Source organism: Mauremys mutica, chromosome 4 (assembly GCF_020497125.1).
Source record: "Mauremys mutica isolate MM-2020 ecotype Southern chromosome 4, ASM2049712v1, whole genome shotgun sequence".
In the NCBI taxonomy this organism is placed as follows: domain Eukaryota; kingdom Metazoa; phylum Chordata; order Testudines; family Geoemydidae; genus Mauremys; species Mauremys mutica.
In genome coordinates this window covers 138,485,871-138,513,422 of record NC_059075.1, presented here as the reverse complement: position 1 = coordinate 138,513,422, position 27,552 = coordinate 138,485,871, and the positions used below count along the sequence as shown (strand labels likewise).

Sequence of the window (27,552 nt, the reverse complement as noted above, 5' to 3'; positions counted from 1 at the left end):
TGGATCCCAGTGGTCCTAGTGATTGAGTATATCCTTAGGGACTTCTGTTCAAACAATAAAACCACCACAAGGTGGACTATGGAGGCCCTCCCCTACCTGGACCTGGGTACTAAGGGATTGTGACTCCCTGGAACAGCCTTTGTCCCACACACCTGAGGCCAGATTTTTAAAGGTATTTTAGGTGCCTAAAAATGCAGCTAAGTGCCCAGTGGCATTTAAAGTGGGCATTAGGCACTGTAGGTGCTTTTGAAAATTACACCACATGCTGATCAGCACCTTTATACTTTTGCAAATCTGGCCTTTCACTGTCCCCACCGTTCCTTATTGGCAGATAAAGACTCAGTACTTGAGGTCCATATTATTATCCTTAATTATCCAGTATTCCTTAATTAACGTCTTCATTATTGTCCCTTAGTGGCATTGCTGCATCCCTTAATTACAATTAACTGCTGGTGGTTATTCACTATTATCTCTGAATTGTGAATTAATCGTCAACTGCTGGGATTGCTAAACTTCTAATCATGCGATGATTGTTCTGCAGCCCTTAATTATTAAAGGTGATCATTAGTTATTAGACCCCCCCCATTAATTACCGGGGTGATGACCCCGTAATGACCCTATTTTTATTAAATACCCCTCGAGAAACGCCTCCCCTCCTCCCCTCAGCTATAGTGAGCGGGGCTCAGGACAGAGGCGTGTCCCGGCTCCGCTGCGCACATGCTGCTCCCTCCGGCTGCGGGCCAGGCGAGCCCCAGCGGCCGCGCACCAATGGGGCTGCGGGGACCGAGCCGAGCCCTCGGCGGGGCGGGGCGGCGGCTCCGGCTGGAGCTTCCCTCGGGTCATGTGAGCGAGCGGAGCTGGAGGTGCCAGCATGGAAGGGGGCAGCCGGCTGGTAAGAGGAGCGGAGCCGGGAAGGGGGCGCCTCGTGCGGGGCGGGGGGCTGCCCGGCCCGGTTTGGGGGGCGAAGGGAGGGGATGGGGGATGCTGATGTTTTCCCTTCTTCCAGCGCGGTGGCTTGGAGGGAAAAGTAACTCCCCTGAAGTCCCTATTCCCCGCAGGAGAAGTGGGCGGGCTCCGCTTGTCCTCGGCGACTTGACCGTGTTCTCCCCCCCCCCCCGGAGCCTCCCTAATCCAGCAAGGGAGACAGGCGGCGGCGGCCCCTCCGCCCACTAGACCCGAGCGCTCACCCCCACCCCCGGCGGTGGGGGAAGCCCCCGTCTGCGCGGCGAGGGGAGGGAAACGAAGTCGCCACGTGCGTGGCTCTGCCCAGCTGCGCTCCCCGGGGGCCTGTTCCGGCGCGCTCGGTGGGAAGGGGAGCCGGGCGCGGAGTGCGGGCTGGCTGCGTTCACACGGGGCGGGCTGCGGAGAGACTCCTGCTCTGAGCAGGGGAATCCCCAGCGCTGGGCAGCGGAAGGAGCGTTCCCGGGGTCTCAGTGCGGGGGGGGGGGGTGGTTTGCGGGCCGAGACACGCCAAGTCTTCTCGTGCAGAGCCCCCCCCCCGGGCTGGGCTTTAAAGGCGCCCCGCGCTTGACAGGCTGAAGCCCAGACGAGTTTCCCAGGCTGAATGGCTGCTGTGTACTTGGCTGCGTCACGTGGGGAGTGTAATTCAGTCCGGTCTCCCCCGGCTTGCAGGGGGAGGTGCCCTATCACAAACCCCCAGACCGGTTGGTTGACAGAAGAGCTGGCCAATCAGGAGTGCCCGGTGGGAGGGCGGGGCCTCATCTGGCCATGAATGATGGTGGCTAGAGTAAGCGGGGAAGTTGCGTGGTAAGCAGGGGTATGGCACTAAGTCGGTTTACAGCGTGCTCTTGCAGTCCCGTGAACTCTCAGCAGCATATGGAGCCTGCAACTAAATCATGTGAGACTCCAGCTCCCGGGAATCACCAGAGATCCATGGGGCACACAGTTGTACTCCCACAGCCAGCGCTTTACTGCTAACAACCCTCTGCCTCTCATCCCAGGGTCTGGGAGCACTTTAAAAGCCACTCCTTAGCCTGGTAACACCTTGCGAGTGAGGTAGGGCAGTTTTATTAGCTCCCTTGCACAGAGGGGCGAACTGAGGCAGAGAGAGAGAAGTGATTTGTCAGAGATCACTGAGGTGCAGAGAGCAAAGGGACTTGCAAGATCACACAGGACGTGTGTAGCAGAGCCAGGGATAGAATCCAGATCTGAGTCGCGGTCCCATATTTCAATCATCATTTTCCTTTGCCTCAAGTTAGTCTAATCTGTTTTGTGGACCCATTCTACCTGGGAGCGGTTATCTCCTTGCTCTCATTTTTGTAGAGCAGCTTTTGAATGCTAACGCCTGTGCATGCTCACTAGCCCTTGACTATTATCTGTGGGGCATTTCTGTATCTGCAGTTTTCATGGTATCTGGTCACTGATGATGATGGTGCAAATGCTGTAGCATCATAATTATTGATCATTTATTTTGCAGTAGCTCAGAGGTCCCATTGCGCTAGACCCTGTTCAAACCTAGTAAATTACAGTCCTTGCCCCCAAGAGTTGAGTCACTTGCCATTTTGATCCTTTAAAAAGAAGGGGTGGGAATGCGCTGTACTGACTAGTGCAGGAGGTTGGAAGTGGGGACTTCTGGGTTCTGTTCCCAGCTCTTGCCCGTTGTGTGACCTTCGGCAAGTCACTTTACCTCTTTGTGCCTTGGCTGCCTCTCTGTGAATTCAGCATATTTACCTACTTCCCAGGGTCATTGGGAGACTTAAAATGCTTTTAGATCCTCCCATAACAAAAGGTGCTGTAGAGAGACAAGGTGGGGGAGGGAATATCTTTTATTGGACGACTACTGTTGGTGAGAGAGACAAGCTTTCAGCTACACAGAGCTCTTCCTGAAGAGCTTCTCTCTCACCAGCAGTATTACTTCACCCGTGTTGTCTCTAATATCCTGGGACCAACGTGGCTCCAACAACACTGCAAACCAAAGATGCTATAGAAACACAAACTAATGTCTAAAGAGCTAACCTAGTCCAGCGATACGCTTGGTGAAAGCTGGCTCTGCGTTTTATACATGACATGTCTGTTAATAACTCTCGAATGTTGTCATCCATGTAGATTGATGCTGTAAATTTTAGTTAAACCTGTACAATCTAAAAAATGCTTCCAGTAGGCAAGATGCTGTCATTGATACCTGGCAAATCCAGAGCGTGTCTGTCTTAAGTACTTGGCCTCATTGATCTGAGCATCTTATGACTTTCTTTGTTTGGCCTCACAACATTCCTGTGAAGTAGGGCCATGCTAAGGGGAAGTGAGGCACAGAGAGATGAAATGACTTGTCCAAGATCTCACAGGGAGTCTGGCGGAGCAGGGAATTGAACGCGGGTCTCCCGAGTCCCAGTCTAGTGCTCTAATGGCTGGACCCCCCTACGACTATGCTGCTCAGCTGTCTGTCTTGTTAGTGCGGGGTTCAAGAACAAGTCAGCTCACCCAGACTTTGCAACCTGGTCCCTGCTGTCTCCCAGAGGAGAGCAGTGCTGGCAGATTTCAGGGAAGAACTGGCTTTTAAGGGGAGAGGGGAAGGAGGATAAGGAAGGTGCATGGTGTGCAGAGATGGGGAGGCTGTTGTAAATATAGCCAGCAGCCTGAAAGGAGTAGATCTGAGGCATGATGGAGAGGGAAGTATCGGGATTGAGAAGTGGCGGAGGGGAAGTGGCAGGGGAGGGGGGGAAGAGATGAAAGGGGAGCAGAGCCTTTGAGTTCAAACTCCTCATCTTCATGTGGGAAGAAAGCTGGAAGCCCAGCACAGAGATCTGAAGATGGAGTGAGACTGATATGGCCCAATGTCACCTTTTGCCTCACATACACCCGGTGTTGGCGTCTGTTCGTTGTGAACCGTCCGGGCAAGAGATGCAAAGTCGTACCAAGGACAGGTTATGAACCATGTTGCGAAAGGCCTTGAGCAATTTTAGGGTCTTTGTCCTACGTTTTGCCCTTGGCAGATCATGAACTAAGTCAGGTGCTTTTTTATTTGTAAGGCCGGGCTTGCTACAACTGGAAAGCTCCTCAGAATCTGCCTTTCCGGACAATAAGGAACCTGGGGAGATGGTGCTAGCAAGGACTGGCACAACTGGTTTGGAGAGCTCGGAAGGAATCCCATGTATTTGCTTACTCACAGGAAGCTAAGAGCTCGCAAATGGCTCTAGTCTGGGCTTCTTTTCTCTCTCTCACTCTCTCCTTGCTCCTTTTTAATTATATCTTGGATTTTATCTCATGAATCACCTCTTCCTCCTAGTCAGGCCTATGCAAACCACTTCCCCTCCCATGTGCTATTGCAAACCATCCCTCTGGCAACTGCAGTGATTGTTGAACCAGAAGAGTGATATCAGGAAAGTGTTTCATATGTGTGAAGGTGGCTGCTAATGCAAATTATGGAAACAAGGAAGAAACCCTACATCACATGACAATTCGGTTCTCTGTAGACCATTTAGGTAGAGAATAACTGGGATGTGTGTTTGAACAACAGAGCAATTTAAAAACAACCCCCCCCCCCCCCCCAACAGTGGCTTGTTTGTAATCGAATTGTTCCTAGTTGTTTGCACTGGTAAATAATCTCCTTGGTGTCGCTCCTTTGCAGGTGGGCTAACACTTTCCCGGCAATATCAGGACTACCAGCCGTACTGCTGCCCAGCTGAATTGTTACACAGGCTTCCTACCTAGTCAGTTTAACGTCTTTCCGTGCAGAAGGGACGCTGGACAACAAATGGTCTCTCTAAATTGCAGCGAGTTGCTCCCTGCTTTGGATCCCCTCACCCCCCCAGCTGGTGCCTCTTGGCTAGACAGCAAGGCTGATGCTCATAAGACAAAGATGCCGTCTGCCGTTCTGCCAGAAGACTGTGACGCAGGAGCGTCCAACCCTCAGGATGGCTGCAGCCTTCTCCTTCGCCATGGCAGCTGCCCTTCGCAAGACGCCCACCTCCTGGTGTCCAAGGTGAAGAAAGAAGGTGAGAAATCCCAAGCCACCCTCTATGAAGCTCATCTGAAACTGCCCGACTTCTGCAATGACCTCTCCAGAGATTTCACCCCCACCCTTGAGGAGATTGAGGAGTTCCTGAAGGAGAAGATGGAGCTCCTCAAGGACGAGCTGAGTGAGAAACAGCCCGTCAGGGGGAAGCTGGAGATCAAGTCGGAGATCAACCTGGGGAGCCCTGGAGAGCAGCCTACCCCCAGGCTGGCTCTGGAAGGGGGTGTATTGAGCTCTGCTGAGGCTGGGGGGGTAGCCGGTGCTGTGGGCCTGACAGTGGGTATTGGGAGCATCCCTGTTATCCTCCAGATCCAGCCTGTCCAAATGAACAGTGGGAGCCCCCCACCACAGAGCGCTGTGGACGGCATCAGGGTGGCCCAGTTGGTGGTCAGTGTGCAGAGTCAAAGCCTGACCCTTGTCCCTCAGGCTGCCCAGCCCCCCGTGACTGTCTTGGACCAAAAGTACGTCAAAATAGCCCCCCTGCCCATCGCTCTGAGGCCGGCGGCACTGGGGAGTCTGAGAGGGGTTGAGGCTGCCCCCAAGTTCCAGAAGGTCTCCCCATCTGTCATCCGGGTCCACAAGTGCACGCACCCTGGCTGCAGCAAGATGTACACCAAGAGCTCCCACCTCAAAGCGCACTTCCGGCGCCACACTGGAGAGAAGCCCTACACCTGCTCCTGGCCCAACTGCGGCTGGAGGTGGGTGTGCAAGTGGAGAAGCCTGGTGCTGAGGTCGCCTTTCCACTGGCTGCCAGGCAGCCAAGCCATTGACTGCCTCCTGCAGGATCTGGCCTGTGCATGTGTGTTTAAAGACTAGCAGCAGTCTGGTAGGGCCTGCTTTTTTTCAAGTGCTCAGTACCCGCACTCAGGACGAGGTTTTCAGAAGAGCTCAGCATCTAGCATGCTTAGAGCTGTGGGTGCTGAGCCCTTGGAAATCTGTCCTGTCTGGCCCTGGCAGATTGTGATCCCTTTTTGAAAATCACACAGTTCTGCTTATCTTCTTGCTTCCTTCCTGTGTGTTTGCAAGATTGACTCAGCAGGTGTCTTGTCCCTTTAGATAGCTAGCATTGTCTGCTCTTCAAAGGTACGCAGCATCCTCTGCTAGCTCTAATGCTCGAGAGAGCCGATTCTAAAACCTCACTGTTCCTTCAGTCTAGCAATGTTTTTTGGCACTGGGTTCTGGACTAAATATATAGCAAATCCAAGACTTCCAAGTGTAAATTTTCAGGCCTCGGCTTCCCCCAGCTGTTCATATGCTGACTGTGTTTTAATTGAGATTGTACCTTTTAATGCAGCAGGAGAGTTTTAATTAGAAGTAACCTGCCCTTGTTCTGGGATTCAGTTTTTACAGTGAATTATAGAAAGCAGAGCTTTGAGGAGGGCTGGGAAGGGGGTGAGAAAGACCTCTCAGGACATTTAGGTTAAACTTTCAAAAACACCTAAGTCCCATTGAAAGTGATTTAAATGGTTTGGCTCTTAAGTCACTCAGGTGTGTTTGAAAATGTTACTCCTAGTCTATTCCCTGGCCAGTGCAGGATTGTTTCCAGAGCTTGCTTCCTATAACTGGTCCACTTATAAGTGTCTCCTCTATTGGATCGCCCATTGCTTTCCTCAGGAACTTGTAAATCAAATCGCTCAGTGTTTTTAAAAAAAAAAAAAAAAAAAAATCCTGATGAATTTGCTGCTCATGGCTAGGCTAGAAAATAAGCCAGTGTTTCTCCTGGAAGGTCTGGAGAGACTGCCTTGGGATCTGTTGAATTTCTGCAGTGTTAGTTGTGAACAGACCCACAGGTGCAGCATTTTACTGTATCAGATGTGAACTGAAATACTATCGTAGTGAGCCTGAGTGTAACTAAAGCTTCTTGGTCCACATTCTTTTAGTATGTTTCAGCCATATGGAAAAGCCCTTCTGTCTAATGCTTCTACCATACGTGTGAGCTAGAATAGGGAGTAGATCCTCTCCCATACTCCTTGTTGGGTGTTCTCCAGTTATATTTGTAAACATGAAGCATCACAGTGATATCACATCAGTTCTGAGGCTTTGTAATGCAGATACTGCTAAACCCAAACTGGTGAAAGTCCAGTTCTGAGCAGACCTTCATGCTGATGGTGCCTGAGGATTTGGATTCCTGTGTGCCCCATTTAGGGTGGAGGAAAAAGGGTGCTGGAGAAATTGGGCAGGGATTTGAATGCACTTAAAGAGCTTTCGTGAGAGGTTAAGCTGATCGATGTCATATGTGGAATTAAGGAGCTGAGTAGATGGATCTATCCAGGTACCATAGTGGCCGAGGGCAATGTGAGTATCTAGATCTTTCACTAACATGCCGCAGGATGGAAACTTCCAGTCTAGAACTGTGAAACTGGTGTATGCAGCCTTCGCACGTGGAGTTCGCTATTTAAACCGGTCCCAGGAGGAGCGGATGTCTGTCCCCCAGATTGGAATGTAGCAAAGGCTGATAGTGATGGGAAGCTGCTGCCTCCTGCTGGCTCTTGATCATTTGAGAAATGAATTCCTGTCACAGTTTAGGGGGGAGCCAGTGTCCCCTGTCAGACAAACCAATGCTGCTCTTTATAGGGAAGCCAGGGATTGAGTGGGTAATGGAGAGTGAGCTCCTGGAAGTGTCCCACTGGCTCAGGGCTGGGACTCGCTGCTGGGAATGTGTGGGAAAGCCTGCTTTGAGCCTGTACCACGGGGGGGGGGGGAAACCTTTGTGAAAGACTGGCCTGGCAGCCCCAGAGTCCTTTTTACAGAGCAAGTGTCCCCATAGCACTGTGCCTCTACCCTGCCCTGGAGCGACTGCTTCCAAGCCTGAGGGGCAGCTCGTTGTCCCTGACTCCATTCAGCCTTTCAGCCAACGCTTCCAGCAAGGGAGTAACTAGGGCCAGTTGTAGGGGAGGCTTGACGGTGTGGCCATAGGGAATTGTAGTGAGACTGCTAAAGTCAGCCCGGCCACTGAACTGCTGCCAGAGGGCAAGGACTGGCTTTCGGTCACTACTGCCCTGGTCTGGCTCTGAAGCGGTGGCCTAGAGGTGCGAAGCACTGTACCTCATTCCCGGTCGGTGTCATCCAGTCTCCAGGGGTTTCTAGGCTCTTTGAGGGGAGAGCTGCTTCTGAACAAGGGAAGCATCCTAGTCACCTGCCGTGGGGATGGCTGTGTGGGGGCATCTCTTTGGAGACACTCAATGGCAACAGTACTGTGTGTCTGGGGTTCTTTCTAATGAGCCGGGTCTGGGAGGAGAGCAGAGACAGGGCAGCCCATCCTAACTGGCTGCTACTGTGGCCTTGTTCCCAGCCACAAAACGGAGACAACTGCCCAAATTCATCTCTGGTGCCAAACCGCCCATGTCCCTGATTGAAATTACACCAGGGATCACTTGGCCCGGCGGCAAAAGGGGGAAATGCCAGGCTATGTGCTGTAGTTGTGAAAGGAGGAACTGGGAAATCTGTAGTACGTGGACTTCAGGCAAGCTGCACTCACACCTATGCCTTTATGGGGATTATATTTCACAAGGGAGCTGAGGTTTCATTGACGTCTGTAGAGCTCTTAGGTGGAAAGCACTGTGCAAATGCCAAGTATTACTTTGGCCAAGAAGATGTTTTCATTCAACCCCTTTGGTGTTTGCTATTTCTGTCTCTCGAGGTGCTTATCTGATCCTCATCACAGTAGTAGTCCAGCATCTCACACTCACCAGTTCTCTCACAGGGGTGTATAATCCCCATTTTACAGATGGGGAGCTGAGGGCTGGTCTGTGCTACAAAGTTAGGTTGGCTTAACTATATTGCTCAGGGCTGTGGAAAAATTGCATGCCCTGTGATGTATTTAAGCTGATCTAAGTCCCAGTGTAGGCACCACTAGGTAAATGGAAAAGTTCTTCCATCAATGCAGTTGCCACCTCATGGAGAGAGAGATTTACAATAGTAACAGAAGAACCCCCTCGCTGTAATAAGTTTCTACACTACAGATGTGCCACTGTAGCATTTCTGATGTAGGCATGCCATTAGAGACTAAGGGACTTGCCCAAGGTCATGTGGGGAGTCTGTGGCAGAGGTGGGAATTTATCCCAGATGTCCTGAGTCTCAGTCCAGTGCCATGCCCTACCCCCAGGCCTTCCTTCTTACCCCTTCCTAGTTCCTACAATCCTCTTCTGCTCTGTTTCCTGGCTTGGCCCTGGTGACCTCAGGGAATGACAATCCTCTCGTAGGTTAGCTAGTAGTAAATGTGCAGCCAAAAGAACCCAACGTGCTTCCCTTCTCCCGGCAGGTTTTCCCGGTCGGATGAGCTCTCGCGCCACAAGCGTTCCCACTCTGGCGTCAAGCCCTACCAGTGTCTGACCTGCGAAAAGAAGTTTGCCCGCAGTGACCACCTATCCAAACACATGAAGATCCACAGGGGCCAGCGCAGCCGGACAGCTCAAGGCAGCGGTAGCAGTTAACCCTTTCCTCCCTGCCTTGCGGAATTGGGGTGCAATCCAGCAGAGCTGGATACTGAACCGAACACGAAGGGGTGTTTTTTTGTTCACAGGGGAAAATAATTTTCTTTTTTGTACAGACTGGAGAAAATCCCAAGTCTACCTCTACCCATGGATGCCTTACGGTCAGGACTTGTCTCCTATACTACTGTGCCACTTGTAAATGCACATGATGGGCACCTGAGCTAATTAGGGACATGCGTGGGAGGATGGCTTCATCAAAGGGCTTTGGTGAGTTAATAGGTGGTGTCTGTCTAGGTAATTCAAATGCTTCTGTCGCTGTAATGTCTGCCTGATACGAGTTGGAGTGGGAGCTAATGGGTTAATAGCACTTCTTCCTCAGCCAGCATCCTGACTTGCTGCTTGTATATCCTCCCTGCTATGGGGGCTGCAAGTCAGACCAATGTCCCAGCCATCCATGGGCAGCCACCTAGTGGGGGGAGCCAGAAGGGATACTTCCTCCTGCCTGAGCTGAAGACGACCTGTACTTGGAGACTTGGCTAGAGATGCCCTCGCGTACAGATTGTACAGTGGGTATGGAAACGGATTGTCCTCGCGTACAGATTGTACAGTGGGTATGGAAACGGACTGCCTCCTGACATGCCCCTGTCTCTGATCCCTCCCCCCTCCAGTGTGCGCTGCTCATCACTGATGTCTGCAGGATTGACTAGGCTGATGTCTGCTCTGTTAAATATTCTTTGTTAATCATGTACAGTGCCAAGGTGAACTCCCGAGATGTCCCTGGGAAGGTGATGCTGATGCACTTACTCTGTTTTCAGTTGTACGTGGCAAACGGCTAGGTGGGTACGGCGTGTCCTAACGAGCAAGGAGCCTGCTAGCTGCTTGTGGAGTCCTAAAATGCAGCCTCCCTGCCACCCATGTTCTGCTGAGGTGGAGCTGGAGCATGGCATGCTGGTGCCTGAAGTCTGCGGGCTGCCCCTCCGTGTCAGAGATCAGGGTGTCTGCATCCTGTTCCTCTGTGTACAAATCACGTGCAACTCTCAGGCTTCTGGCAGGTTGCTAGTGTGGCCCCCAGGCCCAGCATTGGTGACCCCTCTGCTCCAGCCGCGGCCTCTGCAGGCATTGCACCCATCCCTGAGGCTGGGAAGGGCAGGGGAACGGCTGCACCTACTAATGGTACAATGACTCTAAAAACAACGGGCAGGTCTTCATGGCACCCCAGCTGAAGGGTTGGTCTGTCATTTCTGTTGGTATCTGTTCTCAGGTTTATAGTTACAACTCTGCTGTCAAAAAAACACAATTACCTTTGTAATAATCTGTTACAATAGTCCCTCTTTTGTATTAAAGTGCCTGTAACATACTTTCAGCAGCACCCTGACTAGCGTGTTAATGGGACAGTAGAATAGTGTGTCTGGTCATCCCATAGTGACTGAAGCTGTAGGCCGCTCTGACCTTCCCTATTGTTCAGCATGACACTGATGTGCCGAATTGTGTGGTGGAGCCATTGGGAAGTGTGGTGCAGGTCTGATTCCCCGGGAGAAGATGAGAGCAGCAAATTCAGAGTGCATCATTGGGGGAAGTATGGGAAGGGGGAGAGCTTTGGGAAGGGAAATGAATTCAGAAGTGAAGGGTACTGCTGGGAAAGGAGAAGGGGAGTGTCTGTTCTGCAGAAAGGGAAAATGCCCTTGCACAGTGCTACCTGATTGAGGAGGGGGCAAGTGACCAGCTTGGCCATATGCGTGTGGCACCTCAGGGTGTTCCAGTGACTGGAACACACAAAGTACAGCTGGACTAAGCTGTTTTGTTTTGTCGTGTTTTTCCACAAAAAATGGCTTCGCAATCCCAACAAATGCTGTTGTAGAAAACTTCTGTTTTGGTTGGAAGCTTCTGATTTTTTTTCCCCAACACAAAATGGAAGGGGGAAAAAACCAACTTTTTTTTCTTTTAGTATTTTTTTAGTTTTCAAAAAAAAAATCTTTACCAATTTTATTCTTGTTTACAAAAAACTGGGGGGGGGGGGTAATTCATAGGGAACTTTAGGATTTTCCTTTTGTTAATTTCCTGCATAAAAAAAGAAATAAAAAAACTAACAAAACCTGACATCGATACAAAAGCCATGGGGAAAATGATGTGACACTCGCCCTGTGCTGTGTATTGCTGCTTTCCGAGTATTTCTGAAGGATAAATGGGTACTGAAAACAAGTGTGAAGTGGGGTTATCGCCAGGATTTAGGAACATTTGCTGCTGGAGGTTGTGACTTCCTGGTAATAGTGATTGATTGCTGTTGGCAGCAGTTTCAGGGATAGAATTTCAGTGTAGCTACAGGAGAAGGAACTGGCATGGTTGAGGGCCCTTGTGTCCTTTATAAGCTGGGCACAGACTATCCTGGGGTGCTTGTGCAGCGAAGAGGCATGACACTGCTAAGCAGTTCATGGAATATCAGGGTTGGAAGGGATCTCAGGAGTTATCTAGTCCAACCTCCTGCTCAAAGCAGGGCCGATCCCTAAATGGCCCCCTCAAGGATTGAGCTCACAACCCTGGGTTTAGCTCAAACCACTGAGCTATCCCTCCCGCAAATACATGGAGATACACCTCTCTCTCCTAGAGCTGGAAGGGACCCCAACAGGTCATTCAATCCAGCCCCCTGCCTTCACTAGCAGGACCAAGTGCTGATTTTTGCCCCAGATCCCTAAGTGGCCCCCTCAAGGATTGAACTCACAACCCTGAGTTTAGCAGGCCACTGCTCAAACCACTGAGCTATCCCACTGGGGCCCATTCCCTGACAGTGTGGCCCTCTGGCATCAATGCTCTCAAAGGGATCCAGTTCCTGGTACGTTACTTCTTACTCTGACTTGTATTGTGGTAGCACCTAGGAACCCCTGTCATGAACCAGGGGCACATTGTGCAAGGCACTGTCCAAACACAGAACAAAGAGGTAGTCCTTGTCCCAAACAGTTTACAATGCAAGTAATTGTGTAACTAGGGAATTGTTTCCTCTAAGCAGAAAGTATTCCTCAAGTGTGACAACTTCAAGGAGCAGTACTGCTTCCCCGAAGAAGAAATACTGCAGAAAATGGGGTTGGGGGTTGGCTCTTTATTCTAAACAGAAGAATGCTAGCAGCTGAACTAAGGCCTTTGGCAAATTTCCAGAAATGATGGAGTGGGAAATTGACTTGCATGTTACCCAGCTGCAAGAGCTACAGCTTGAACTAACCAAGGCTAATTGATCTTGGCTTAGATTTCCAGAGAGCTGAAATGTGTAAGAAACATACAAAGTTTGCAACACCTGCATTGCTTGGTTTCCTAATCCTTAGGGGGAGGGGGTCATGACAGAAATGGGCGGAGCTGCAATTTTGGAATCCAGAGCCAACCTTTCCCCAAAGTTCCAGGAGGTCTGGCTCTGTAGATGTTGTTCAGGCTCACCCCTAGTTGATAACTAGATAGCGTGTGTGGGAAATAATCAAGGTGTAAACTCAGCCTCAGCTGGGTTCCTCTCCAGTGTGCTTATGTGCAGCCTGATGCAGGTTCTAACAAGGTGCTTGGCTAGAATTCTGTGCCTTGTAGTAGGTTTGGGGAAGTGTGCTTCTCTGTGCAACTTTCCCTGTGCTCCTCCGCCCTGCCCTGGATGGGACCAGAAGCCAGCGAGCTCCCAAGTTCAATGTGTGCAGTAATGAAGTTTTAATTCTGAGCCAGAGACAGGTATGTGAGACTCTATTTTTGCTTTGTGCTTCGTTGGGGTTTTTGGCCTAGCTGGTTGTTCACTTCATACCCTCTTCCCTTCAGGGCACCTTTCTCAGGCCCCTTGCCAGCATGATTCATGCCAGTCTTGCTCTTCTTTCAGTCTCTCTTGCTGTTCTAACCTGGCCCCAAACCACTTTACAGCACAGCCTGTTCCTTTTGAATCTGCCCCACCCTGCTTTCCCTTCTCGGCCTTTAGAATACAAAGGCCAACTACAGTTTGTGACTCCAGTGCTTTGGGACTATGGGCACAGAGGGGCTAGTCAGCTGTATCTGGGCCACAGTTCAGTTCTCTGATCTTTTATTCCCTAAGTGGAATTTGTATGTTCCACTCTTGTCCCCAGGGAGGCCAGTGGGCTGAGAGGGGAATGGGGAGAGCGCAGGCAATAGAGACCTCCAGTGTGGCTGACCTGCCGTGTGGCTTCGACCAAAGAGAATTTGAAAAGGGTGGGGAGGGCGTGCATTTTATTGAATCAAATGCCTCAGGCACAAATTAGTTGCGAAATATTTGTCTTACCTGTCTCCTCAGGGGATGTTTTTGATAAATGGCTTGGAAGGTTTGCTGGCGCTTCTGTAATTATCTGTGTTCTCTGCTACTATCGTTAACCTTCATACGGTAATGCTCCCCAATGAACAAAAGATATCCCTGTACAGTGGTGTGGGAGGAGGAGTGGGACTCTTCTGTCTTTCTGTTAGTTGAAGTCACTAGTGTCACCAAGTGATACCTTTCATTTCTTTTTATCCCAGTATAAGCATGGCTCTGGGAATTGGGATTCATGGGTCCCAATCCTGGCTCTGACCATGAGACTCTGCTGTTAGGCAAGCTAGGGAACATCTGTGCCTCAGTTTCCCCATTTGTACCATGGGAATAGTACTAGTTGTACAGTGCTTGGGAGACAAGGGCTTTGAGTGCTAAAACATTTTTATAGGCAAAGAAGCAGCTGTGGGAGCCAAAAGGGTACTAATAAAGTAGGGATGGTTGCATTTGTGTGTGCAGGTGTAGAACTTGATAAAATGCTTTTCATGCTGTGCCTTCAGTTGCAGGCACAGCAATGCTTGTGTGCAAAGCCCTAGCACTCTGCATGCAACTGATGATGCTTTGGGAAGTCCCTGGCCTGTGGCCCACACACCACTTGCTGGTGGAACATGGAGAGTTGATTGGTGCTGGCTGTGCCTTCTTTCCATCTGAGAGGAACCAAACCTGTGTGGGTGCACATTGTGAGCCTGGTTTTATGGCACCTTTGGAAAAAGACTCCATGTATGTTTGTGGCAGCTGGGTCTATTTGTGGTTTTGCCCCAGGAAATTGATAAAGCTGGGTGTTAATGGGGATTCTTCTATGGTGCCTTTCATCCTAGAAAGGATTGGTACATGTTAAGCTTCACAAGACTCCATCAGTGGATAAGTAGAATGTCCATTATAGAGGTGCCTCAGAGGTTGTGTAAGGAGGCAGTGGAAGAGCCTGGAATGGATCCCCAGAAATCCTGTCTCCACAGCTCCAGCCAGGAGAGTTCTCCTGGTGAATAAATAGTGTGCATCTATTGTGTAATACCGACACCCTCCCGTGTAATTCAGGGCACTCCCCACCTAGTTTCTCCTCCTCTACAGTTCTGGGCAGGCAATAGGAACTAGATTGCGGCAGCAGGCAAGCTGGAGTCTGAGTCTCGAAGAAATGGAGGGACATATGGTCTGGACAGAGCCTAGCACACTGGACACAGCTGGAATACAGGCAGTCATTCACAGTAGTCTAGCAGCTGAGTGTTCTGTCTTCCTTTCCCTGCCCTGCCTCCTCGAGGCTCATAAGAAACCAAAAGAAGGGTTAACATGAAACAGGTGGAAGAGAACCTTTCCAGCAATATCTGCAAGACTTTAACCCTCCAGTGGCTCAATCCAGTTCCTTGGGCCTATGAGCCTGGGGAGTATGTCCACACTGCAACCAGTGTCTCACTGCAGCACGTGTTGACATACTAAAGCTAGTTTGGATCAGTTCAAGCTTGCCGGGGGCTCGGGGTATGCACTTGAGCAGCTAGCTCGTGTGGCTGCCCATGCTGCCGTGGCTTCACTGCTGTTGTTGGAGCTAGCTAGATCTAAGGTCACTTGAGTACGGTTACTAGTGCTGCAGTCGCTCCTCCCATCGCAGTGGAGACTTCAGTGCTGGGACTTCAATCTCGGTCCCTTCTCCAATTGTTTGCACGTGTCACAGTAGCAACAGGCAACGTGAATCACCCCCAATGGCAGTCAGGCCTGAGCATTAAGCCCTATGCTTCCTCCTAAAGGGACCTGGTGTATACAGTAGCAGCCTCATGCTGCAGCCCATGTGACTTCTCTCAGCTGGTGCACCTGCTTCCATCTCACGGCTGTCTGTCTCTGAGTGGGCAGCTGGCAGGTCTCTAACTGAGCTAAAGGAAGCCCTTGCCTGGAGAGAGGTTAAGGACTCTTCAATGTTTAAAGAAGAACATAGCTAGACTAAAACATCTGGCTTGATGTGACTGGCTTGCTGTGTCATAAAACTTGCTGCTTTAACTAAACCATTTTCCAAGTAAAAGTGTCCGCCTTTAAGCTCTGTTAAAGGACAGAGCAATTCTCCATCAACTGGAGAATAGGGAGCATTCTCCTCTGTCCATCATTTGCTCCACTGTGCTTTGCTATTACAGTTCAATAGGACCCCAAGCAAATGTTCACCCAGCTGTGGGTAAGTAATGACCCCTAGTTCTCCCATCTGTGGGTAAGTACCATGCTGTCTGCATGATTGCCCCCTGTTCTGATGGCCTGCTCGATCTCCCTCTCAATTTAAATCAAGATCAGTGTAGGCAAAGCACTAGGAAACATACTGTAGGGAGTAATGGTGCAATAACTAGGGCATGGACTAGCTGGGACCTGACATCATTTCTCACCAAGACTTTCAGTAACAAGTAGAGATTTGGGGGGGCAGGGGAGAGGGTGCCCAAATTGTGACTTCTTAAAGGGGCCTGAATCTCTGAAGGAGGATGGGTGCTCAATACTGAAAAACAGGCCCCTTGTAAAATGTCCCAAAAAGGGCCACCCAAAATCACTAGTCACTTTTGAAAGCTTTGGGCTTTTCTCTTCGCGCCCCGCCCCACCACCACCTGCAGCTACAGGGCTTCCTGTACCAGAGACCTGACTGTACCACAGTATCTTCCCCCTTCTATTTCAAGCAGTGGGTTTCATACACAAGCAAGGCTCTGAAATGAGACTATTGGTATGAGTCAAGTAGCCGGGTTGAGTACTGATCTTGTCCCATCTTCAGCAGTGCTGAAAGCGCCAGAGGGCTGCTTGATTTCTCTGGGAGTAGGAATAATGATGGAAGCGTCACTAGGAATTTTTGTGTGGGGATCTGTGACCTTCCTGAGTGACAGTCCATTTTGTAGGGAAAACACTACTGAGGTGGTGAGTGTGGGGTGAACACCCCGTCTAGCCTAGAAGGGGTTAATGAGGCGGGGAAGGGGCCAACTAACAGGATAGGTCAAAGCTGAGGGGGAAATAAGTGGAAGGAGAAGAAATAAGGTGGGGAAGGAAAAGGACGTGGAGGGGAGAGACACAAAGGGCTGGGTCTACACCTAAAACTTGGGTTGACCTAGCTACATTGCTCAGGGGTGTGAGTTTGTCTACACTACTGTTAATTTCTCAGAGTTTCACATCCCAGGTGGTATTCAGGATTTAGCTAGAGCTGGTGGACATGACCTTTTCATCTGGCTCCCCCTCTCTCTGGGCCAGTCCGGTCAGGATATTTCTCTGGATTAGGATGGCAGAAGTCTGGGGTCCCAGGAGATGGCGAGGGTGGAACCAGGATGGGGAAACTTCCCCCCCCCCCCAAGTCTTTAAGGACCTAAAAAGGGAATGATGGGTGGAACAGCCCATTGCCTTCGTTATTTTGTCCAGCAGCTAGGCCTACTTTGACACCAATTTTGGCTTGCTGATTTCCAGTTCCATGCTTTCCTTGTTCACCAAGAACGCAGTTAACACAGTCCTTGAGTTATATCAGTAGCCCTCGTGTTTGGACGAGTTCAGTCTCTCTTGCCTTTGCATCTTTTCCTATCCGCATTTGTTATAGGTGATTGTGACGTTCCGTGAACGTCCGCTCACAGTTAGGGTGTATGTATAGGCTGAGTTATCACAACAGGGGCCATTGTTGTCTTGAGTGGATCCAACTCCCTAGTGCTCATGGAATGCCTCTCTAGCCCTGCCAGGGGGGGATTTATTTTTATTAATATGCAGGATTAATTGTCTTAAAATATTAAAAATGTGGTATCTTAGTGCAGCACTAACTCCTCAGGGGACTAGTCGGTCATAGAGCAGGTACAGCATGAGCAGCAGCAGTGCAAGCTTCAGCTGTGTTGCCCCCTTCCAAGGGCCTTAGCCCTGCCTTGGTTGGGTCCCTTCTGTAGAGGCAGAGTGCAGAGACTTGAGTGCTATTCCTGACTCTGCTGCTGACTTGCTGCGTGACCTTGGGCCAGTCACTTCACCCCTCGGTTTCCCCTCCTATCATGTCTGTCTTGTCTATTTAGACTGTAAGTTCTTTAGGAGCAGGGACTCTCTTGCTGTATGTATGCATCCATCACAGGGGGTCCTGATCTCTTTAAGGCCTCTGGGTGCTATTGTAATACAATAACATCAGTGAGAGGAATGCAGCCTCCTTGCCTTCTGCTGAAATTGCCAACAAATGGGCCAGTTGGGAGAGTGGCTTTTTGATACCGACCCGGGCAGTGCGAGTGCCACTGAAAACCAGCTCGCATGCCGCCTTCGGCACCCGTGCCATAGGTTGCCTACCTCTGCTATAGGTAATAGTGTCAAAAGGCCTCTTGGCCGTTCTCTTGTGTGCTGCAAGCCACGTTCAGGGTCAGCTCCAGACCCCAGCGCGCCAAGCGCGCGCTTGGGGCGGCATTTTGCCGGCAGGGCGGCAGGCGGCTCCGGCGGACCTTCCGCAGTCATGCCTGTGGGAGGTCCACCAGAGCTGCGGGACCAGCGGACCTCCCACAGGCATGACTGCGGAAGGTCTGCCGGAGCCGCCTGCTGCCCTCCCAGCGCACCCTCCGCAGGCATGTCTGCAAGAGGTCCCCCGGAGCCGCGGGACCGGCAGCGCGCCCCCTGCGGCATGCCGCCGTGCTTGGGGCAGCCAAATTCCTAGAGCCGCCCCTGGCCACGTTGGATGTCAGAATCCAGCTAGGACAGGGTTTCCTGCTACGAATCTCGACTGCTTGATGATTAGCACCATCTAGTCCTCCTGTACAAACTAGCACCCCTGGTTGTGATCCTTAGAACAAACCCACAAACCAACTGAAACTTCCTACTTACAGTCACCAGTTTGCTGTTGTGGAACTGAAAGTTCATGTCATGCTTTCTGTGCTATTGAGAGATTTACACAGAACTCAACACCTTTGTGTGTCTGAGTAGCTTGCAATAACATGCCCACACAAGTGCACAGGACGAATGGTAGAGGTGAGAAAGGGATCCTGTGACCTCTTGAGAGGTACAGCATAGCGAAGTTAGCATTTGTGGCTTTGCGCTTCAATAAATAGCTTTGTGCCTTAGAAAATCTCTAAGGCCTTGATCCAGGAAAGCAGTTAGGTCATCCTTAACTTTAAGCATGTGCTTAAATGAGTGCTACTCTTTTGAGAGAGAAACTAGGGCATTGTAAAACACACCACAAAACCAAAACAACCCAAAACCTTACTGTTTTAGAGACTGATTTTCCTTCCCCCTCCCCCCCTTGACTTGGGATTGTGGTGTTTGCTAGCGAGGCATGAAACTCTTAGGGTCATTCAGAAAATTGTCAAATATGCAGATTTTCAGCTCTCTCCTTGGAGTCAGCTGGTGAGTTAACAGCTGTTTTAAAAGGGCACTGTTGAATTACAGAACAGGCTAGGGCTAAAGTGCCTGACCTGCTGTTGCATAATGTGTTGGCTACCCCTGCATCTGTGATTCTCCTTCAACCAGGTCAGCCAAAGATCATATGGTCCTGAACTCAGGAACTTGCTGTGAGATTTTTTCCTTATGTCAATGCTTTTTTTCTTGGATTTTGTCTTTCTAGAATTGCTCTTTAGACAGGGACAATTATTTACTCTCTATACAAAGCCTTCCACAAAGGGTTCCCAACCATTCCAGTATAAATCTTTAACAATTAAACTTTGTTTCTGCTCCTTTTAAGCTTCTCTGCATATGATTTTTTTAACTCTGCTTTGCCCCCCCCCCACCTCCATTTTCCCCAGTCTCATCTAAGCAGGACACTAACCCAGTAATATCCAAGTCAGACTCATGAATGAGGTGAGATGTTCCTGCCATTCCTTTCCCCTACCACACACAGATCCAGATTCTTTGGTCCATATGTGCACATACTGTCACTAATAGTTATTTTTTTTAATGGGACTTATGCTCCTTCCTGTAGGATTCTAATATCAGTCCTTCTCTGAGTGGATTCTGCTAATATTTTATGCTGTTAAAAATTGGGAGTAATTCTAGTGAAGTCAACAGAGTTGCCTGGAGAGAGATCAGAACTGGGCCTGTTTTGATTTTCTTGTGGCAATTGTGTGTGTAGTGCCCAGCACTTGGGTGTCCAAACCTTGATTAGGGTCTCTGTGCTACTGCAGTACACACCAATAATTAATTGACTTAAGGACTATCTGATTTCACTGGTGTAAATCAAGAGGAACACCACTAAAGTAAGTGGAGTCCAGCTAGCCATGCAATCGATAGCACAGTGGCAAGCAGAAGTTAGTGCCAGCAGACTAAGGGTATATCTACACTATGGGATTATTCCAATTTTACAGAAACCATTTTTTAAAACATTGTATAAAGTCGAGTGCACGTGGCCACACTAAGCACATTAATTTGGCAGTGTGCGTCCATGTACTGAAGCTAGTGTCAATTTCCGGAGCGTTGCACTGTGGGTAGCTATCCCATAGTTCCCGCAGTCTCCCCCACCCATTGGAATTCTGGATTGAGATCCCAGTGCCTGATGGGGCAAAAAACATTGTCGCGGGTGGTTCTGGGTACAGCCTCACCCCTCCCTCTGTGCAAGTAGCAGACAACTGTTTCGCACCTTTTTCCCTGGTGAACTGTGCAGATGCCATAGCATAGCAAGCATGGACTCTGCTCAGCTCAAGACAGCAATCATGGACGTTGTAAACACCTTGCGCATTCTCACGCAGTCAATGCTGAACCAGGACCTGCAAAACCAGGCGAGGAGGAGGTGGCGGCTACGGCAGCGTGGCGATGAGAGTGATGAGGACATGGACACAGAATTCTCTCAAACCACGGGCCCCTGCGCTTTGGAGATCATGCTGGTAATGGGGCAGGTTCTAGCCATTGAACGCCGATTTTTGGGCCCAGGAAACAAGCACAGACTGGTGGGACTGCATAGTGTTGCAGGTGTGGGACGATTCCCAGTGGCTGCAAAACTTTCGCATGCGTAAGGGCACTTTCATGGAACTTTGACTTGCTTTCCCCTGCCCTGAAACACCAGAATACCAAGATGAGAGCAGCCCTCACAGTTGAGAAGCGAGTGGCAATAGCCCTGTGGAAGCTTGCAACGTCAGACAGCTACTGGTCAGTCGGGAATCAATTTGGAGTGGGCAAATCTACTGTGGGGACTGCTGTGATGCAAGTAGCCAAAGCAATCACTACCTTTCATAGCAGCAGCTTAGTGACTCTGGGAAATGTGCAAGTCATAGTGGATGGCTTTGCTGCAATGGGATTCCCTAACTGTGGTGGGGCGATAGATGGAACACATCCCTATCTTGGCACCGGAGCACCAGGGCACCCAGTTAATAAACCGGAAGGGGTACTTTTTCCATGGTGCTGCTGCAAGCCCTGGTGGATCACAAGGGATGTTTCACCAACATCCATGTGGGATGGCTGGGAAGGGTTCATGACCCTCGCGTCTTCAGGAACACTACTCTGTTTAAATGGCTGCAGCAAGGGAATTACTTCCCAGACCAGAAAATAACAGTTGGGGATGTTGAAATGTCTGTAGTTATCCTGGGGGACCCAGCCTACCCCTTGATGCCATGGCTCATGAAGCCATACACAGGCAGCCTGCACAGTAGTCAGGAGTTGTTCAACAGGCTGAGCAAGTGCAGAATGGTGGTAGAATGTGCATTTGGCTGTTTAAAGGCGCGCTGGTGCACATTACTGACTCGCTCAGCCCTCAGCCAAACCAATGTCCCCATTGTTGTTGCTGCGTGCTGTGTGCTCCACAATCTGAGAGTAAGGGGGGGGAGACCTTTATGGTGGGGTGGGAGGCTGAGGCAAATCACCTGGCCGCTGATTACGCGCAGCCAGACACCAGGGCGATTAGAAGAGCACACCAGGAAGCGGTGCGCATCAGAGAAGCTTCGAAAACCAGTTTCATCATGGGCCAGGGTATGGTGTGACTGTGTTTGTTTCTCCTTGATGAAACCCCCTCCTCTTGATTGACTCATTCCCTGTAAGCCACCCACCCTCCCCCTTCGATTACCGCTTGCTTCCTAAGGAAATAAAGTCACTCTCATTTAAAAATCATGTATTCTTTATTAATTATAAAAAGAGGGAGAGAACTGACAAGGTAGCCTGGGTGCGGTTTGGGAGGGAAGGAAAAGGCCACTAAAAAAATTTCAAAATAATGACAGCCTTTTGGTTGGGCTGTCCACTGGGGTGGAATGGGCAGGTGCATGGAGCCTCCCCCCACGCATTCTTAGTCGTCTGGTGGGTGAGGAGGCTAAGGAACATGGTGACGGGAGGGCGGTTATACAGGGGCTGCAGTGGCACTCTGTGATCCTGCTGCAGTTCCTGAAGCTCCACCAGATGCCGGAGCATGTCAGTTTGATCACGCAGCAGCCCCAGAATTGCATCATGCCTCCTCTGATCTTCCTGCCGCCACCTCTCATCTCGAGCATCTCCTCTCCCAACGTTCACTGGCATCTTTCCTGTACTTTGATACCACATCCTTCCACTCATTCAGATGAGCTCTTTCATTGCGGGTCACTTCCATGATTTCTGAGAACATTTTGTCTCGCGTCTTTTTTTTTTTTCCCGCCGCCTTATCTGAGATAGCCTTCGGGACGGAGGAGGGAGACTTGAAAAATTTGCAGGTGCAGGAGGGAGGGAAAAAAAGGGAGAGAAGTATTTAAAAAAAGATACATTTTACAGAACAATGGTTATACTCTTTCACAGTGAACAACGCTATTCACCTTACATAGCACATGTGATCTCACTACAAGGTCACATTTTGCATCTTCATATTGAGGGCCTGCAGCTTTGGTGTTAAAGATCACAGACGCAGGTCCGGGCATTAGAATTCGGCTTGCATGTGGCCATGGTGAGCCATTGTCTTTCGGCTTCTGCAGCCTTCATATATCCAGCGCCCTCCTTTACCAAATAGCAAGCAAAGCCTGTTGAGTGCTGCTTCTTTCCTGTTAACGTGCAGCACCAGAATGGCCCCCATCCAATTCTCTGGGATGATCGCTTTACCCCTCCCCCCACCGCGTGGCTGGTAGCAGGGAAGATCCCAGCTTGCCAAATGCAAAAAAACTCAGCGCTAGTGTCCCGCCCCCTCCCCCTGCTTGGCTAAATGCAGGGAAGGATTTATTTTAAGCCACAGGCAAACAGCCCAACCATCTCTGTCCCCATAATTAAATTCCTGAATTTCAACCAGGTTACCATGAACGATATCACTCTCCTGAGGATAACACAGCGAGATAAAGAATGGATGTTGATTGAATGCCAGCAAATACAGGGACCATACGCTGCTAGGCTTTGTCATGCAATTATATCAGATTACTTGCTACATGCATGGCGTGGTCAAGTGTCCTACCATGGAGGATGGAATAAGGCTGCCCTGCCCAGAAACCTTCTGCAAAGGCTTTTGGAGTACCTCCAGGAGAGCTTCATGGGGATGTCCCTGGAGGATTTCTGCTCTGTCCCCAGACATGTTAACAGACTTTTCCAGTAACTTTACTGGCCGCAAATGCATCCCAAGTCCTCGGCAAATTAATCATTAAAAAACGCTTGCTTTTAAACCATGTTTTATATTTACAAAGGTACACTCACCAAAGGTCCCTTCCATGGCTTCATTGTCTGGGACAGTTGCTTGGGAGGGTAATTCCGTCAGGGTGAGAAAAAGGTCCTGGCTGTTGGGGAGAACGGAGTGCTGTGTGCTCTCTGCAAGCTCGTCCTCCTCCTCATCTTCCCTGTCCGCAGAATCCTCAGGCATGGCTGAGATTACCACCCCCACCTCGGAATCCATGGACAGGCGTGGGGTAGTGGGGGAGGACTCCCTTAGAATTGCATGCAGCTCAGTGTAGAAGCGGCATGTTTTCGGCCCTGCCCCGGACCTTCCATTTGCTTCTTTGGTTTTCTGGTAGGCTTGTCTGAGCTCCTTAACTTTCACACAGCACTGTACTGAGTCCCTGGTGTGGCCCCTCTGCATCATGGCCTTGGAAATTCTTTCAAATCTTTTTTCATTTCGTCTTTTGGAATGGAGTTCTGTTAGCACGGAATCCTCTCCCCATACAGCGATCAGATCCAGTACCTCCCGTGCAGTCCATGCTGGAGCTCTTTTTCGATTCTCAGGAGACTGCATTGTTACCTGTGCTGATGAGCTCTGCGTGGTCACCTGTGCTGGTGAGCTCTCTACGCTGGCCAAACAGGAAATGAAATTCAAAAGTTCGCGGGGCTTTTCCTGTGTACCTGGCCAGTGCATCTGAGTTCAGATGGCTTTCCAGAGTGGTCACAATGGTGCACTGTGGGATACCACCCGGAGGCCAATACTGTCGAATTGCGGCCACACTAACCCTAATCCGACATGGCAATACCGATTTCAGCGCTACTCCCCTCGTCGGGGAGGAGTACAGAAATCGGTTTTAAGAGCCCTTTATATCGATATAAAGGGCTTCGTTGTGTGGACAGGTGCAGGGTTAAATCGGTTTAATGCTGCTAAATTCGGTATAAATGTGTAGTGTAGACCAGGCCTTTGAGTGGGTCATGGTACATTTCAGAACAACCTTTGACCCTCTCCTTTCTTTACTTGACTTTCTAATATAGCTGGGTGTGTGTTGTGGGGGAGGAAGAACTAGGAAAGATTGAGTCAAGCATCTCCCTGTTCCACCATGCAAGTGTCTTGCCAGGCACAGTATTAGGATCCCATTTCTGTTCATATGAGCCCTACTATGTTGGGTGTATGTGATCAGGGCTGCCCAGAGGGGGGGCAAGTGGGGCAATTTGCCCCAGGCCCCGCAGGGGCCCCCACAAGAATGTAGTATTGCAACTTTTTTTTATGGAAGGGGCCCCTGAATCCTCTGGGCGGCCCGGTATGTGATAATCTACCTGAGTGAGATACTAGTTTCCAGGAGCTAGGATCTGTATTTAATGGAGTTTTGTTTTTAGTTCTAGAGGTTTGTTGGATATTTCTGCTGTTATGAAAGATTAACCTTCAGCACCATCACAGGGGTTGCAAATTGGCAGCAGTTAGCCATGCTTGGTGCTGTACAAGCAAATGAGGGGATACGGTCCCTGCCTTCAGGAACTCTCAATATAGGGGTTCCAATTTTGCAGACCTTACGTTTGTGAATAATCTAATGGAGCTCATGAGGAATTCAACTGACTTCAGTAGAACTGCTTCTGTGAGCAAGGATTGCAAAATCAGGCCCCTACTCTGTCCCAAACATATCTCTGAGCTGAATTAATGCAGATACTGTATTGTCAGGCAGATCATGTGCTGCTTTTCAAGAGGGATCTGAAGGGGGGAGGGATTTTCCTCAGTGTGTGTGAAGAGAAGAAGTTGTAAATAGAGGAAGCAGCATGGAACAAACTACAAAACCAAGACTAAAAGGATACAAAGAGGGTGGCTAGGAATGGTTTATCCAAAGACTTCATCCCTTCTCTTGGCTGAAGTATCCTGATCTCTCATAGTGTTTCTATAGTAGAGTAGCTCCTACAGGCTCCAGCAAAGAGCAGGTCTCCATTGTGCTAAGGGCTGTCCTAAGGCATAGTAACAGTTCCTGCTCCAAAGAGTTTATAGTAAAAATGTACAAGACAAAAGGAGGGTGAAGAATCAGAAGTGCAGAGGTGTGAAGTAACTTGCTCAAGGGACGGAGCAGGAACCCGAACCCAGGTATCCTGAATCACAGACAAATCTCATCCACTAGGCCACACTGTGTCCTAATGAGATGTTTTACATGAGCAAAAAGATCACTTGTCTTTTTTCCCCTCCTCTTTCAACTGTCAACCTAGAAATGAGTCTTCATTCATTTTATTATAGAGTCACTATAAGGAATGAAATGGATCCAACAAAGAAGGGGGACTGATAATGGCATATAGCTCACCTCAGCTGAAATAATATAAAGTATAATATGCAGTGTTCCTGTTTAACCAGGAGCTGAGCAAATGCTTTTAGCATATTAAGGGGTATGAAGATAATGCCTAAGTGAAACTTATCATGGGCCCCATGTCTTGTATTTTTTAGTGCTGCGCTCTGTTGAAAATCTGCCCCTATGCTCAGTTGGGTTTGGAGGACTGAGTTCCTAATGGGTGCAATTAAGGTGAAATATTTTAGTAAAAGACTAAAGGGGCACACAATGCCCTGTGAAATGGCATCCAGGAAACTTGAAACTGCCTGTTCTGTGGTATCAGTTCCTTTCCTAACTAAGTGCTGCTTAAGCTTTCTTTGCAGCTGGGCATGAGTGGGAATGTGATGGAGGGCTGGGACTGATGTTATTTCTATTTGAGGAAGGAAGAGTGCAAACCCCTCTGTATTTCCTCTGTTGTCTTTGTTGCCTTAATGAAACCATCCCATTGAGGAGGGGATGACAAGCTGCATCTGTCCTAACCAGGCTTATAAGGTGGTAAAGTATAAGGCTGATCAAAATGGATCTCTAAGCCAAGGCAAAGCAGTCAATCCTTCAATGTCTGACCCTAGAAGATCAATTGCTCTGTGTCCCGACAGTGTGTGGGTGGGCTGTTTTAATGAGCTTTCCCACGAATTAGGGCTCTCCATGGAGTGCGTAGTCTCCAACTTCCCTTTTAAAGGAATGGTGTGTTAATAAAAATGGAGTCTCAGATACCTAAAAGACATGCATGTTCTAGCACCATAGGTTGAGTGAACCATATACAAGATACAGGAACAGAAAGCTGTCTAGAGCGAGGTTGGGGAACCTGATATTCTTACATAAGAAATAGATTTCTATGGGGGTTAAAATGTATTTATTGTGTAATATAGTGGCCAAGCTCTACTGTGTTCCCTAATGACTGAAAAGAACCGTGGTGTCATTCCTCAAGGAGGAAATATTTTGCTTATAAACCTCTCTCAGTAGCACAGTGTGCAGTGAAGTGAGAGTTAGTGAGAAAAGCGACACTGTCTGATGGTAGCTCCTAGCTTTAGCAAGACTCCCCCTCTATAGAATCCTCCCTGGCTCAGGGCCTGATCTTCTGCTCTTTTATCACTGTTCAGGATCTTTTCTACTACTCTTATCTTTTAACCTTCACTACTATTTTCATGCTGATACTCCACTGATCTTTTACCACTTTTCAAGGGCTTCCCCTTTCCCGCCTCTTCAGTTTCTCTCAACCACACACTCGTGACTTCACTTCTGCTTTCTTCAAACTAAGCACCTCAAGGATGGAAGCAATTCTCTTGGGCAAGATCCTCAATCACAGCACGGGCTCTCTCATTCTGCTCTATGGACTGTAGACTTAATCCTGAAACTTTCTTCTCTTCCTGCAGCTCTTCTGTGCTCACATTATGGCCTTCACTCCCTCCACAGTGTTTCTCATGTAGGCCTGTACTCCTTCCACTGCTCATGCGGTCATGTGTGACTTGATCTCCTTTCACCTTGCTTATTTAGCTTTCCTTCTTTATGGTCTAAAGTCTTACTTCCTGTATTCTGGCTTGGGGAGAATGCTGCCTCCTATATGTTAGTTCATCATCCGTTTGAGCAACTGGACTTGACACTTGTTTAATAATCACATGCTTCAAAAGTTCACTCGCTAGGGCTTTTTAAAAAATCTTCCCTGGAGTTGCTCTTGTTTATTTCACGGAAACTTGCTTCTTCCTTTCCTAAAATGATCTCCTATCGCCTGCCTCTTTTCCTCTCCCGCCCCTGCCTTGATGAACCCTTTGTTTAGTATGTCATCTCCAATAGCTTCCTTATACCTCTCTGCCTCTAGCAGTTTCTTACCTTTCTCCCTCACCACCTTATGTTCTGCTTTAGCTCTGTAATTGTGTAATGTGAAAACAGTGGCTGATACAGCTGGCACTGAGAGTCTTCAAAGTAAATTTATGTGTAAAAACATTAGCACTGTCAACTTGTGATTTTAATGTCCCTGTCTGCTTTTTCCACGGAGGATTCTAAAGTGTCCTACCCTTGTTGATGAATGAAATAACATCCATTCCCCCCACCTTTGAAATGAGCCAGTATCATTCT

The 27,552-nt window shown here is 49.3% G+C and overlaps 1 protein-coding gene across 1 annotated transcript; it reads left to right on the top strand.

Annotated features, from left to right (window-relative positions):
• The first annotated feature begins 648 nt into the window (after positions 1-648).
• Positions 649-11,055, top strand: LOC123367880 (Krueppel-like factor 15). The gene is made up of 3 exons (XM_045012183.1): positions 649-892; positions 4,586-5,670; positions 9,234-11,055. Exons 2-3 carry the CDS (start codon positions 4,712-4,714, stop codon positions 9,403-9,405), a joined length of 1,131 nt encoding a protein of 376 aa, XP_044868118.1. The 5' UTR covers positions 649-892; positions 4,586-4,711; the 3' UTR covers positions 9,406-11,055.
• The last annotated feature ends 16,497 nt before the right edge of the window (positions 11,056-27,552 follow it).